Below are 14,774 nucleotides of genomic sequence, written 5' to 3'. Positions count from 1 at the left end.
CATATCATAGAATGACAGAATGGTTTGGTTGGAAGGGACCTTAAAGACTGCTTAGTTCTAAGCCCTCAGCAGTGGGCAAGGACACCTCTCACTAGACTAACCTTTATCCAACGTGGTCTTGAACACCATCCAGGGATTGGGCACCCAACAGCTTCTCTGGGCAGCCTGTGCCAACACCTCACCTCCCTGTGAGAAACTTTTCCCCGCTTCCCAAAGGCAGACTCTGTTCTAAGCTGGGACCATAAAGACCCTTACTTTGAACTCAAATCTGCTCATTACACAATGAGAACAGTGACAACTCACATTTTACTGTTCTCCTATTCTCTTAGAAAGTAGGCTTCAGAACTGAAGTATTACATTCAACCGAGCAGACATCACCAAAAGCAGATTAGTTAGCCATATTCAAACTTTCAACCTTTTAAGAAGTCAGTAAGGTTTGGTGGGTTTTGTTCGTGGATCACAAATCCAAAGTAAAAGCTGCAGATTAAGATATACACAAACATCTACTAAGATCAGTGAAAGCAGCATGGAGATGAGCCATTATTTATTCTCTGGAGAGCTTCCTTTCTTCAGAACAGTCCAGAATAAATAATGTATTTGGTCATAGAAATAGTTCTGCTATTTCTTTGCATAGGATCATAGAATTGCTCAGGTTGGAAAAGATCTTAAAGATCATCTATTCCAACCACAACCTCACCATACTACCCTAACTGTAACAACCCTCCACTAAATCATGACCTGCTGCAGTCCTGTCCAACCTCAGCCACTCTGTGATTCTGTGCCAATTCTTTGCCTGTCAGAGCAGCTCCAGGGTCTACCCACTGATTGAGAAGGATTCTCTAAGTTAAAAGCAAAAAGTTTAAAAACAAAAAAAAAAGTTTGTAGCCTTCAGTCCAATAGTGATTGGAGGAATGAATACGCTCTGACTAGTCTGAAAGCAGGAACACTGAGTGGCACTTTTAATCTTGATTCAGGGCTTCTCTCTTCACGGAATATGAGTTATTGATTCCCTTTCAGCTCTGAAACTGCTAAACACCTTCCATGTCATCAGTGCTTGGTTTTTGTTTTTGTGTGAGTGGGGTTTTTTTTTAGTAATCTGCAGTGTAGAGGCTTGAATAATGCATACATAACTTTTTGTAAGCTGTGCATCCTAAGGGAAAAATGTTCAAATAAGCACTCTCTGACTGTACCACTGCTGATTATTTGAAAAACTTGTGCATTGAACGGTACAGAAAGAAGTGCTGTTATTCACAGAACACATACACTCTTTCTTAACCACATTATTCAGCTTTCACACCTACTCTAGAAAAACAAGCTCCTTTTTGAAGTGAGCTGAATGGATTACACTATACCACAATGCAGACACAGCAGTGGCTTTCAAAGCAGACACAAACAAGCTTTTTCTGAATGGGGCAGACCCAGGCATTTCAGGAGCATTAAGGGCAGCATTCAAAATCACACACAGATGATCTCACCAGGTTCTTTCCTATAACCTGAGCTGAGCTCCACACTTCCCCAGCTAACCTGTTGGAAGGTAAACTTGACCTAGTTTAAAACAAATTTAAATGTCTGAAGCATCTGAAGTCTGCTCTGAGTGCAAACTAAATACACTCTTTGAGGAGTAGCAAATGTACTTGGCAGAGAAGCACCTCTGAATTAAATAACTAAGCAATGTATTCTTATATATGATTCTGTGGTCGGTATCAGGTGTAGAAATGTGATTTTACACTTTTATAGGATTAGTTCTCCAGCAACCTGTATCTGTGGCCAATCACTCTCTGCTTTTACCTGCATCATAAATTATATTTCTGCATCTAACTTATTTTGAAAACTAAACCAAACAAGCATAAAACAACAACAAATTCAAGCCACAACAAATAAATGCAGTAAATATGAAATATCTATGTAGTCCCTGAGTCATGCTCAGTGGTATTTTTTATTACTTGCCTTTTATTCTGAATTATAATTACTCCTTTCACTGATTTCTTCCATACTTGTCTAAAGTTACACTTCAGTATAGGACAGATCACAGGGTAAATCAGGCTGGAAAGGACCTCTGCATGTCTCTTGTCCAACCTGCTGCTCAAAGCAAGGCCAGATTGCTCAGGAACATGACTAGTTAGAACTTGGAAATCTCCCAAAAGTGGAAACTACAGTTTCTATGAGCTGTATCTACTGCTTGACTGTCTTCATGGGGGAAAAATCTTTTCCCTATAGCCTATCCGAAAATCCTCTGATTTCAGCTTACATCTACAGTCCCAACATTGCTGTATCACCTGATAATCAACACACAATCAGTTTGGTTTCATCTGCAAACGATAAACAGAATAAGCACTCCATCCCTTCCCCTACATCACTGATAAAGAAGCCGAAGAGGACAGGTCCCATCCCAGACACAACCTCCCTTAGAAACATTTCAAATCGTGAACCTAAATGAGATGTGGACTTGCTGGCCACATCATTTTGCCATTATAAAATGAGGAAGCTAGCAGGTTTACATGTAGCAATGTTTTCTTTTCAAATAATAATTCTTTAGTACATCTACTATGCAAATATCCAGACACTCCAAAGATGCCTCCTCCTTTGTCAAGCCCTAAGATTGCAGTATTGACTACACATTCAAGAGAAATGGAAACTCATTATTTGCAGAGTAATATTTAATTTGGCCAAATCACTGAGCATCTTTCCAGAGCATTTTTCACTGAGCACAAACAAACAAGGTACAGCCATAGACAGTTCATTGGCAGACAGGAAGAAAAATACGTCTCACACGGTCATTGTGATGACTTTCTCTGTCTCAGTGATGCCTCTTTTGCATTTATCTGCAAGTCTATGGTATTGATAGAGTACTTTTAAATTTCCAGCAAAGGAATGTGTTTTGTTCGCCGAGTTCCAGCAAAATAAAAGATACTACACGTTCACCTTAAAAACACCTCCAAGTAGTAACTAGTTCTATAATGTATAAGCTGGCATACAGAAGTATTTTCTACAAGTCAGCCTACTTACCTTGCTCCAGGAATTAGATTTACTTCCCCAAAAGCCTTAGAACACACTGTGCAATCAGAATAGTGTAGCTGGCTGGATTAAAATGCCCCAGGCATAATCATATCACCACTCAGTATTTTCACTCCATCCATATTTATTGAAAAATATTTACACATTGATCACTATGCCGTGAAATGCTTCAATAGCATCTTTGAATTGGAGAAGAAATGAAGAACATTATACCACAAAGAGGGAAGAACAGTAAGAGGAAAATTTTTAAATGCTTTTTTTTCCCAAGCTGTTGTAAGTGGGGAAAGTTCTCAGACAGAGTGTGCTGGAGTCCCACAGTGTGTGCGCCACAGATCTACAGCTTTGCTGACAATAGCATCAGTGTTATCTTGAGGAATCTACAAAAGATTAAGTTAAGATGCCTTGTCAGTGCAATTTATGTGGACTGTTTTATTTTAAATACAGATTTTGAATCTCCAATTCAAGTTTCATCTCTTTATCAAAGAGAAACTACAATCCCATCTCCCTGCATCCCTAGCATCCCTCAAATCCTACAATCACCCCCAAGTGTTAGACACAACACTTATTTACAAAACAGGAGAACTCAAGGTTCTCTTACTTTACACCCCTCATCTGTCATCAGACAGGACTTATGCTGGCCCATCCATGACCATAAACACATCCAAGCCAGCTACCCTAGGTCACGTGAGGATCACACAACCCTGCTGTCACACTCATGTCTTTCCACAAAGGGAAAGTTCAGGGGTAGCTTTAAGATCCCAATGCCAAAGCAACAAAAAGCATGCCCTGAGCCTACAGGTTCATGCCCAGAAAAGGAACAGAAGGGGTTCAAGACACCAGTCCTGGTAAGATGTTCTAGAAAAATTAATCTGACTTCATCCATGCTTATTTTCACAGGAAAAAAAAAACACCTTTATTATCACAAAGAATGCTGTCAAATCTGCACAAACATAAATAACATATTACCAGAGCCTACAATCCTTTCATTCTATGGAAACCTTACCTCCAGACAGAAACTATTCCTCTCATCCCTTCTTCTGGTATGTTTAAAACAACAAATGACCGAGGCCAAAAGACATTTTTATGGGCCATGCGAGGTAACTGCACAGCACAGGGTATAATATTACATTTCACTTACATTTTCCAAAAACTGGGTGATCTTTTCTGCAGTGGCCAGTGCAATTATCTTCATTTTAAAGGTTAACAATATCTCCAAAGCAACAAAAACGAGAATTTTGCAGGATCCACTAATAACTTTGTCCCAAACCCTGGAAAAAGAAATGATAAAGGGATCACTAAGCATTACTGTAGTCCTTATCTGCTTCTGTATCTGCTAGAATAGTGTTTGTACAATTACCTTTTTCAGACTGTTTTCCTGACTAGCAATAAGTATATTAAATTATTCAGGTCACAGTCAATAGACATTTATCAGTTCCTCAATCTGTACTGAGTGATGGCAAGCAAATGTATTAATGTGCCATGTCCTTGTTTAGAAATGGAACTGCTTACAAGCTCAAATGCAGAAAGCAAATCATGTTTTAACAGCCTGAACTGTGACAACTATTCCATATGGTGTGCTATGGGTGAGAATTTTTCTTAGTGCAAAAAAAGGAAACAATTTGCTAGCATGCTTAATAACGAGATTCTTCAAATAGTCAGGTAACTGAACGTTCAGAAGAATGAAATTCTCAATCACTATATCTCAAGCAGCAAGGTACAGTCCATAATGTTTAATAGTTGTTCCTTGTACCAAATTTAAGTGTTGCAACTCATTCCACCGTGCACAGACTCTCTCAGAACTACAAAGCACTCCTACTATACCTGTAAGAGCCAGGCCTGGACCTCACAGTTTTAAGGAAACCAGAAAACCTTCACAGGCCTTCACAGAATGCACGTTCTTTAGCAACAGAACCTCTATAACTACTGGAAGAGATTCACAGTACTAAAACAGCCTGCAACAATTTGAAACCACCCTTCATCCAGCAACTCTATTTCAGGCCCAGCTCAACAGACATGGGATGAAAGATTATCCAAAACCGGTGTGAGACCATCTGTCAGATGGCAGCTTTAATGTTCCTGCATTATTTTCAGTTCTTCACATTTAAGAGCTGTGTCAGAAAGACCTTCTGAAGATTACCTTTCTTTAATCCATCCCAGTACTTGTGACAAGTGTTTCTCCTTTCAAATAAAACCACTGGAGACAGAGATCACACACCATTCTCTATAATCTCTAAATATAGTAACTGGAAAACATCTTCTACAGCCCACCTATAAACTTGGATCTGCAGGTGTGCTTCTTCAAAAGACAATTCAATTTTGGCACGACCTTTTCTCTTGGAAGAACTTGCACTTCAACTTGGAGTGCCATGAGAACACACAGCAGGCATAATGAGCTTCAATGGCCAGATGAAAATTCCTATCACACCTTTAAGCAAAGTCTTTTTTAATTCATAACATGGAATGTTTGCTGCTGTTATACAGCATCTACTTTTCAAACTCTGACTCAAGTCATATTTTTGTCAGTTTCATCAGGGCAAGCAGAGCAAAACCACTGCATAAGCTCAAAGGAAGTTTCTTGAAAGCTTTCTACATTAGTTTTCCAAATCCACTTAATATAAATTGATGTGCAATTTTTAGCTATGGTTAAGCATAGGAGTGCACTGTAAGAGTACATACACCAAATGACAGCACCTGTCAGGAATACAGGAATGGCATTATGCACACTTCATCTCACCATTACTGGATAAAATTTCTGTACAGTGTACACAAACCTTGTAGATCTTAGAAAAAAAGATGAAATTTCAGTTTTGCTGCATGGCAGAGAGGGCTACAACTAGACAAAGCAACCTCTCTAAGAAATACAGTATTAAATCAGAAATTAAATTAAATCATAAAACACCACACTCAAATCAGCTGTCACTTGAAAAATTAAGTAAAACTCATAGGAGAACTGGGGGAGCTGTTTGCAGTTCTCAGCAGTTCTAATACTGCCATTTGGATGCATTTCAGATAAGCATTCAGGCTTTCAGATTCTAATCCAAACTGAATCTCCAAGCATTAATTAAGTTCATCTGTCACACGCTGCCCACAAAGTATGTTATTTCCTTAGCAAATATGGCCATTTTGATTACAACTGAATAATTTAGAAATCTAAACTGGCAAAGGCAAAGTGCACATCTATCATGTTGTCATACAAACTGTTGGTAAATAGAACCGTTGTGCCACCAGAAGTTCCAATGCTCTGATTCTGTAGCTAAAGCAAGAGTGAAAGTTTTTAACCTCCATATTATAGAGCCACAACACAGAATAGACTGTTTGGTGGGCAGAGCCTGCCACGTAACAACAAGCATGCCACACACAGGGTAATGCTGAAACTGCAAACTGCAGAATAAGGACTTCTTTAACCTAGTGATGCTAAACATGCCCTAATATTTTTTTGTTCAAATAAACATTACCAAAATCTATGTCATCTGATAATGATACAGTATTACCATTGCTCCCTAAGCAAGGATTTCAGTTTAAAAGCCTGAGAGCTGACTCCTTTCAGCTATCTATCACTAATAGGGGATTAGAAGTTTTAAATCCTAGGAGGTGAGAAGTGCCTAACAGAACAAATTGCTATATTCAACTCCTTCCTTGCTAGAGGTGATCACAAACAGCTTATCTTGTATCAGTAACAAGTAGAACAAAACAAAATTGTGTCATTTCCAAGTCAGCAATAAAGCTAACTCCATAACTACACAACAGGTAAAACAACAATTTAAAATTACTATGGAATAACAAGCAGAAAAGGAAAAAAAAAAAATCTTGCCTCTGTAAACTGGACTCAGGTAAACAGCCTGCAAAACACTTCTTAAACCAAAGATCATAAGGGAGCTTGCTCATTGCAGCACATGCCTTCAGATGCATCAGAAGCCTACTGTCTTCAATGTTCAAATACTGCTCCAGAATTTTTGGCTGAGAAAGGAAGTGCAAAAGTTTAGATAATTCCCTGCTGCCCCCTCTTACAGAACATTGTAAAACAAGAAGTACCTTCAAAATCCTGTAAGCATAGACACGTTTAAGTGTTGAATTTGCATTATTTTAACTAAAAACACGGTGTTCCAAAATATAAGTATTGTTGATTTCTGAAATTAACTCGTTAAATAAACTCACTAAATAAACAGCCCCAGTCTCCTTAAATTGCTGACCACCAGCAGGACTTCAAAAATATACATGCACTCTTCCCTAATGCAGGTTTTGGAGAGCTTAAGGCAATGCAGAGATTCATGCTGCACTAATTACTGTTGTCCTCACAAGTAACACTGAGTTTCATCCACCTTGAAGCTAATTGCCTTAGCACACATCATAACAACCTACACACATTGCACCAAAAACAAGAAAATCAATTCTCAGACTAAATCCCTGCGCAATAAATAAAAAGCTGGGCATTTATTTGTTGTTTAAAAGCACAACATGTATAGAAAGGGCAACAGACGAGCACACAAATAGGCTTAAAGATGTGAATAGTTATCATTTTGCTCAAGCTCTAATGTAACACAACACATGTTTTCATAAATCCTAGAGTGTCTTTACACTTTTTGTCATAATAAGATAAGGAGTTAATATAGTTGTCAAAGAAAAAGCACTTCCTTTATCCATCAGTCTTGGTACAATGTGTACATTACAATGACAACTTAGGGATACTCCCTATGTAATTGAGGCACATAGCTTCTAGAAAAACAGTTGTGCTTTGCCTCATTATCACCCAGTATTGGGTGAGGAGTATTGGACTCTTAAGGACAAGCCAGAAAAGCAGCAGACATGAATCTAAATGTTCTTAAGTTTTTTTTACATCTTTGTTTTAAACAAAACTCCAAAGTGACTGAGAAATGTAACTCATCTAAATGCAATGTAAGCTACAGCTAAGCTTAAAAAAACTCGTAATTGAGAACTACAATGTAGCAAAGAAAACCAATTTTTTTCTAATGTTACTTTAGGCAAAGTGTCCTATCAGATAATACAACCACAATTCCAAAAGCATTGCTCCTTCCTCTTAGAACTGTTGCCAGAACAGAATCCACAGGTACTGCCTCTGACACTCCAGCTGTCTCTATTCATTGTGACTACCAGAATGCTCAGAAGGCATGCTTCCCATGACTTTTTTACTTCTTTCCCTCTTACAGTTTTCCCCTCTCTCTCACACACACACACACACACAAAAGTATTTTATCCTTACTAGTTGCTGCAGTGAATCTTTGTGCTTGCTGTTAAGCTGATTCACAAAGCAACTGACAAGCCAATAGCATTCTATAGGATCCTCCACCATTTCCTCCATTGCCTTAGCAATTGCAAGAAACACTTCATCTTCTGGTTCCTGGAAAACAAAGTGAAAAAAGAACTAACTACACTGTAGAATTAGACTGCACAACTTACATTATTTGTACATTCCTTTTCCCTGCTCTTTGCAAAAAGAGAATGGAATCTAAGTATATAAAGAGAGCTGCCAGCTGTTCCTGACATATTTATAAATAAAGCACTGGGAAACAGCTGCATTATGGTGACAGATATCTAATAAAGAAGAACAAATAAGATTTGTCTTGTTTTTAAAACAAACCATACAACAGGAGTTTGGATCAACTCTGATTCAAAGTCCCCAAATGTTCTCAAATGAGAATTCATCTCCTGATGGCACTGCAATATTCCTATTTCTATAACCCACATTTTAAACCAGCAGAATTTTTTTTCTTTTCCCTTGCCAAACAGGCCCCTCAAACACCATTGTAATGGATATTAATTACAGAAGAAAAGAAAGCAGCCATGAGCTATATCCCTACCTTCATCTTATTTGATTTGAGATAAAACACCTTTCCAGAGACAAATAAGCAACTTTTCCAGATGATGAGACTCTTACTCCCCACAATAAAAGTCTAGAAGTGTGTGACTGGCACACTATTTCATTTTCTCCAGAAGAAAAGATCCTTGGTATAAGAAGTATCAGTATGCCTAAAACACAGTTCTAAGTGTAACTGCACACAGGATAGAGCTAACTATTCTATAGATACACCCTATTCTATAGATGAAGAGTAATAAAGCTGGGCTCAAGTGAGCATGGAAAGTGAACATAAAATATAAGGTAATGTCTGCTTCAGAAAGTTCATGGTTCCTTTCATCACCTCTTCTTTTACAGAGGCTTATATATGAAGCCCACACACTTCTCATCATCACACTACAGGCACGGTTGGACTAGATGATCTTATAGGTCCTTTCCAACCTTGTGATTTTTTGATTCTATGGCTTAAATGCTATTAGAATGGAAACTTACCAAAGGATAAGCCAAGTTTCGAGGCAACTTGCCTGATTCCAGTTGATGTATGCGGAGGAAAACATCTACCTGTGGGGTAGAGTCATTGATAAAACGAATTACATGAAGAGCATGGTGGATATCCCAGTACTGCTCCTTCCGGTAGTTCATCACCAAAGCATGAGATTTATGGTGAGGAGGAATAATTCCTAAAAAAAAAAATAATAATAATAATAAAAAAGCTTCCATAAAGAGAAAAAACATCAAAACTCTCTTTCCAAGAGATCTGCCTCACTTCAATTCCTACTAACACTCTAGCCTATGGAAATGTAGGACCTGGCAGAGAATATACATACAATTAACTAATGCAAAGATGCCATACATTACAGTTTTATTACTTAATTTGATGTTAGATCTGTGCTGGAAACACCTTTGCACACCATATTATAGAAATTAATCCTCTCTAAAATCACACCTAGAAGCAAAATCAACTACGTGGCTGAACCAACTTCGGGTTAGAATTTAAGAATACCATCCGAGCACCTTTTGATGTAGGGCTTTTGACTTTCTCAGCACAACATAAATAGCTTTCTAGATGGAGAAAATACATATCTATATATCCATGTAGAGAAGCAGAGAAAACAAAACTGTTTCTGACATCCAGAAGAAATTCTCAGCATTTCATTGTTTCCTTCTCCATCCCTGGAGGCATTCAAGGCCAGGCTGGATGTGGCTCTGGGCAGCCTGGTCTGCAGGTTGGCAACCCTACACATAGCTGGGGGGTTGAAACTAGGTGATCACTGTGATCCTTTTCAACCCAGGCCATTCTGCGATTCTGTGATTCTAACTCAAGGCTGAATCTTGCAGTGCTCACAACACAGCTGTCACTGGTTACAGTAGAAAGAAGATCTGAGAAACATCAAAACGAAAAAACACCATTTTCATATCACCAATGGAGCAGAATTCTTCCTGTTGTAGAAACCCATGAGAACAAGACATTCTTCAAAACTCAGTCTTAAAGCAGGCTACCTCCTGCTTTCATATTTCATTTAAACGGAAAGGGGGGGGAGGAGAATTGCTGTCAAAGTGTTAAACCATGACATGTTTGAGGTTTAGTACCAAGCACTACAGACAGTAACTTATCTTTTATTTCCCAACTGCAAACTTATTTGCACTGAAAAAGCTGGGATGGAGCAAGACATTTTTATGTGATCCAAAAGCAGTTAACATCTGTGTTATGTTACACACTGCCAACTGCTTTTCTTAAACAGAGAAGACTCCTTTTGGCAGACAGAAAAGAATCTTAACACTGGCATGTCTAGAAACTATTTCAGCCTCAACACCATCCTGAGTCACACTTGAACGAGAGGTCAACAGAGACAACTCTGACATACCACGTCACCTGGGACAACATCAAGGTATACTAAGTGAACCATTAATATGAAGGCACGATTCCTGCAGGAAATTGGAGAAGGTGGAGGAGAAAGCCATTTTAAGAGATTGTTTAAAATTCAGATAAAGCTTCCTCATACATTATTTCCAGCTCCACGTGTAGTGGCACGTGGACACCAAGAACAAAAAGAAGACATACTCAAGCTTTTCAACAGTGGTGTGATGCTCAACCACCAATAATGCAGTAGATCACATTTCTCTTCCAAAGATTCAGTCATGCACCCTATTTCACACACAATTTGGCAGTGTTTCTTACATTCCCTCTAAGGGAATGTACCCCCTCTTACATCCCTCTAAGGGAACCTCTCCTGATACCTTTTGTGAGTCAGAACTCCAGGACCCTCCACAATCTGCCCTGTCTCCAAGTGTCATGGTCTCAAATCCAGTAAATCCAACACACTTGACCACTTAGTGAAAAGTCATTAGCGCCTTGCAACTGATCATATGATTAACAAACTCCAAGGAGAACAGAATCTCTGCATGTTTCATGTCTTGTTTTGCATGGTTTCTGGGCTATATACTTTCTCTGGCCTCATATCTTCTTAGACAGATAATATCATTTCAAGCCAGAAACAAAAACAGAAGTAATCTTCAAACCAAGATCTGACAGAACACAACTTCTCCAAAACATAAACATACATTTGCATAGCTTGCCAAGCTTTTTAAGCTTAATGACTGCTTTACTCAGTTGCCTTTTATTTTACAAACAGATCTGAAAACCCTATCAGGTATCAGTGACTGACAAATCACCTTTTAAATCCATCTCATACATTTACTTGGGTAGCGTTACAGACTAAAATACACTCTTCTGTGTGTACTTCTGCAAAAGTTCTCAAAAAGTACACATGCAATACTTTTATAATTGCTACTGTGCATCCTCAGTGAATATAAAAGTAGGCTACATATGTATCAGTAGAAAACAGTACAGAATCCATGCTATTAAGTAGGATTAGAGGGGGGCATTGTACATACTCATTTCTATAGAGAATCACAGATGTTGTTTCATACCTAGAAGAACCTTCCACACCAGTATACGATACATGGATGGGAGAGGGAACCTCTGACTGAAGGTGCAAAGCTTCTCAATATCTGTAGAGAAATAGAAATTTAAGATAAAAAAGTTTTAATAGAATAACAGTTTTGAGTCTCTGCTTATCTAAATATGACAAATACTTAGTTGCAGATCAAAATCCACACTTACACGATATAATATTAACAAATGCTTTCACTTGTTCAGTTGAGAATAGAACTGTCTAATAAACTGCAACAGTATTTCCTCTGAAAAAAATCATAGAATCACAGAATGGCCTGGGTTGAAAAGGACCACAACGATCATCGAGTTCCAACCCCCCTGCTATGTGCAGGGTTGCCAACCTGCAGACCAGGCTGCCCAGAGCCACATCCAGCCTGGCCTTGAATGCCTCCAGGGATGGGGCATCCACAGCCTCCTTGGGCAACCCACATTGACTTGATTTACAATACAACTAAAGCTACCCTACGTCAGACCAGGAAGAAACTACCATTTTTATAAGCATTTTGTAAACTGTGTTGCTATCTCAAAGCAATTCGGGACTTTGCTAAAGGGACATCTATCTTTCCATCCTATTAAAGATATGGCATTCAGAAAAGACAAGTATCAATAACAAAACCATCACTGTTACAAGGTTAGATGGAATTAAGAGCAGGAGACAATATATTTTCAGATGGAAACTGTTTTCATTTAAAAAAAAAAACACCAAAAAACTTTAAGCTTCTTGACCACAGAGAATGAGAGAATAAAAAAAAAAAAAAAACCCACCAAGCATGCAGATGTTTAATATTCTTTAAAAATCAGGTTCTCAAATCCCTGAAACTCAAGGGACTGCTTGTACTGAGAGATGAAAGGGAAAGGATGGAAAAAAAGAATCCTTGGTAAGGGATGTAAAACTCTAACATGCACTAAGTGCAGCAGCAATACACCTTGTATGACTCCCTCCCCATCCAGATGCCCAATCACCAAAGTAATAGAGGAAACACTGAAATCAACTTGCCCAATCTGTCATCTTTTAACAAAATTTCCAGTGACTTCTTTTCTTCAACTCCACGAAAGCCCACTTTTTCATAATAGACCGAGCGGAAGTTTCTTTGAGAGTCATCGGCCATGGCTGATTCCTTTTGGAGAAAAGCAGTAATTCAATTTATGAGTTGCAAAATCTAGGGTACAGAAACCCAAACTGCATACAGCTGTTACGCAGAGAAGTTACAAAACCATCAGGTTCCATACTCACCAGACGAGGCAAGCAGAGACACGGGCCAACTGGCTTTGGGCTCAGTAGCACAGAGGTGACAGGAAAGAACAAGGCAACGTACCGAGCTCTCTTCTTAAGTTGCAGATCTGGATTAAACGTTCACGTCGCTATCAGACACGGGCACAGTTTTGAGTTTATCCTTCCAGTACTAGAGAGGCACAACCTTCTCATCCCTATACTGGAAACAATAGCAAATTGCTATAGTGAGCACCACGTCTTTCCTTACGTTTCACCTTTTAAATATCAATTCTCAGTTCTCCTTTGCAGGCTTGCATAGATAACAAAGCTCTAATTTTTAACCCAAAGGGTGACAAAGGACCTGAACCTCTAAGCACAGCGATGGCAGCAGCGCTGGCAGGCAATCTGGAGGAGCAGCCGAGTTATGATTTGCAGGACTCCTCCAGTCAAACCAACCTGCTCCTCCACACACCGAAACGCACGAGAGCAGCGAGGCATCTGCAGACATCAACAAAGACCACGTTTTGCCAACGAATCATCACGTCCACTAGGCCTAGTGGCTGTGGGGTTGTGTTTTTTTTTGTTATTGGTGGTGGTGGCTTTGTTTTGTTTTCAAATTAAATCCTTTTTCAGTGCTATGTAGGATCAAACCCAGACCGGCCAGAAACCATACAGCACAATGCTTTTCGGCAGTGCAGAGCCGAAGCCGGCCGTCCCCCCGTGCCCGCACAGACAGGGTCACGCTGGGGAGCACGTAGGCTCAGCACAATGGAGGCGCGGCTCACGGAAGCCGAGCTGAGGCCGAGAGCCCGGCGAACGGAAGACGGACCCGAGCGCGGCCAACGGCTGAACCCACCCACCGCCCCGCGGCACCTACTGTAGCAGGACGGGCTCCTCACGGCGCATGCGCAGGCACCGCCCGCTCAGAGGGGCGGGTTGGCGCCACAGGGGTGGAGGCGGGGCTGCCGCTTCTGGCGTCTGCGTCCTCGCTCCTCAGCGCCGCCTCCCTGGGCGGCCCGTTGCGGCGCCTCGCGGCACTTTATGAGAAGAATTTTTTTTCCTGATACCCATCCTGTGCCTCCCCTGGCACAACCTGGGGCTGTTCGTGTCGTCCCGTCGCTGCTAGCAAGGCTGTTGTGCTCAGTGAAGTGCTTCTCGCGCAGCGGCAGGTGGCAGCCTGGTGCCATCTGTGTGGGTTTGCGATTTTTTTTTTGGCCTTCCATCGCTAGATGGCTCTTTGGAGCTATTGGAGGCTGACTCGTGTCACGAGAATACTGATAAGCAGTCATAGAATCACCAAGGTTGGAAACAGTCCTCCAGGATCATCCAGTCCGACCGCCCATTTGTCACCAGTATTTCCCACTGACCCATGACCCAGCATCCCGTCACTGTGTGTAGATTGCTACGAAATAGTTTAATCCAAGGCTTTCAAAACACAAATGAAATTAAAGCTTGGCATGAATTGCTAATGGTTATTATTATGTGGATGATTATTATTCATCGTTTAATGAAAAAAATGATGGCTAAGCTTCTATTATTATTGTTTTAAGACAGCTCTATAAAGACTTGGACCTTCTTATTTTAACAGGCTTACTTCTTTGTAACTTCTACATACACCTGCACTGAAAATGGCTAATTGGCTCTATATGCTGTGAATCACTGTTGCCAAGCACATGGGTGATGACATGACATAGAATCATAGAATGGCCTGGGTTGAAAAGGACCACGATGATCATCTAGTTCCAACCCCCTGCTATGTGCAGGGTCGCCAACTACCA

The 14,774-nt window shown here is 40.0% G+C and overlaps 1 protein-coding gene across 8 annotated transcripts; it reads right to left on the bottom strand.

The window, feature by feature from the left end:
- Positions 1 to 3,121: 3,121 nt before the first annotated feature.
- Positions 3,122 to 14,405, bottom strand: TBC1D7 (TBC1 domain family member 7). 8 transcript variants are annotated; one of them, XM_090136933.1, is made up of 9 exons: positions 13,870 to 14,402; positions 13,018 to 13,216; positions 12,781 to 12,901; positions 11,759 to 11,839; positions 9,320 to 9,507; positions 8,234 to 8,371; positions 6,827 to 6,972; positions 4,154 to 4,283; positions 3,122 to 3,392 (listed from the first exon to the last, which is right to left on the bottom strand). In XM_090136933.1, exons 3-9 carry the CDS (start codon positions 12,890 to 12,892, stop codon positions 3,306 to 3,308), a joined length of 882 nt encoding a protein of 293 aa, XP_089993059.1. In that variant the 5' UTR covers positions 12,893 to 12,901; positions 13,018 to 13,216; positions 13,870 to 14,402; the 3' UTR covers positions 3,122 to 3,305. The 8 variants fall into 8 exon arrangements, with proteins under 8 accessions (XP_089993059.1, XP_031445230.1, XP_089993061.1 ...); XM_031589370.2 differs by having other exon boundaries at positions 13,874 to 14,402; XM_090136935.1 differs by having other exon boundaries at positions 13,100 to 13,216; positions 13,870 to 14,401.
- Between the last annotated feature and the right edge of the window lie 369 nt (positions 14,406 to 14,774).

This window comes from Phasianus colchicus, chromosome 3 (genome assembly GCF_987193195.1).
Source record: "Phasianus colchicus chromosome 3, bPhaCol1.hap1.1, whole genome shotgun sequence".
Classification (NCBI taxonomy): domain Eukaryota; kingdom Metazoa; phylum Chordata; class Aves; order Galliformes; family Phasianidae; genus Phasianus; species Phasianus colchicus.
This window is presented reverse-complemented; position numbering and strand designations above follow the sequence as displayed.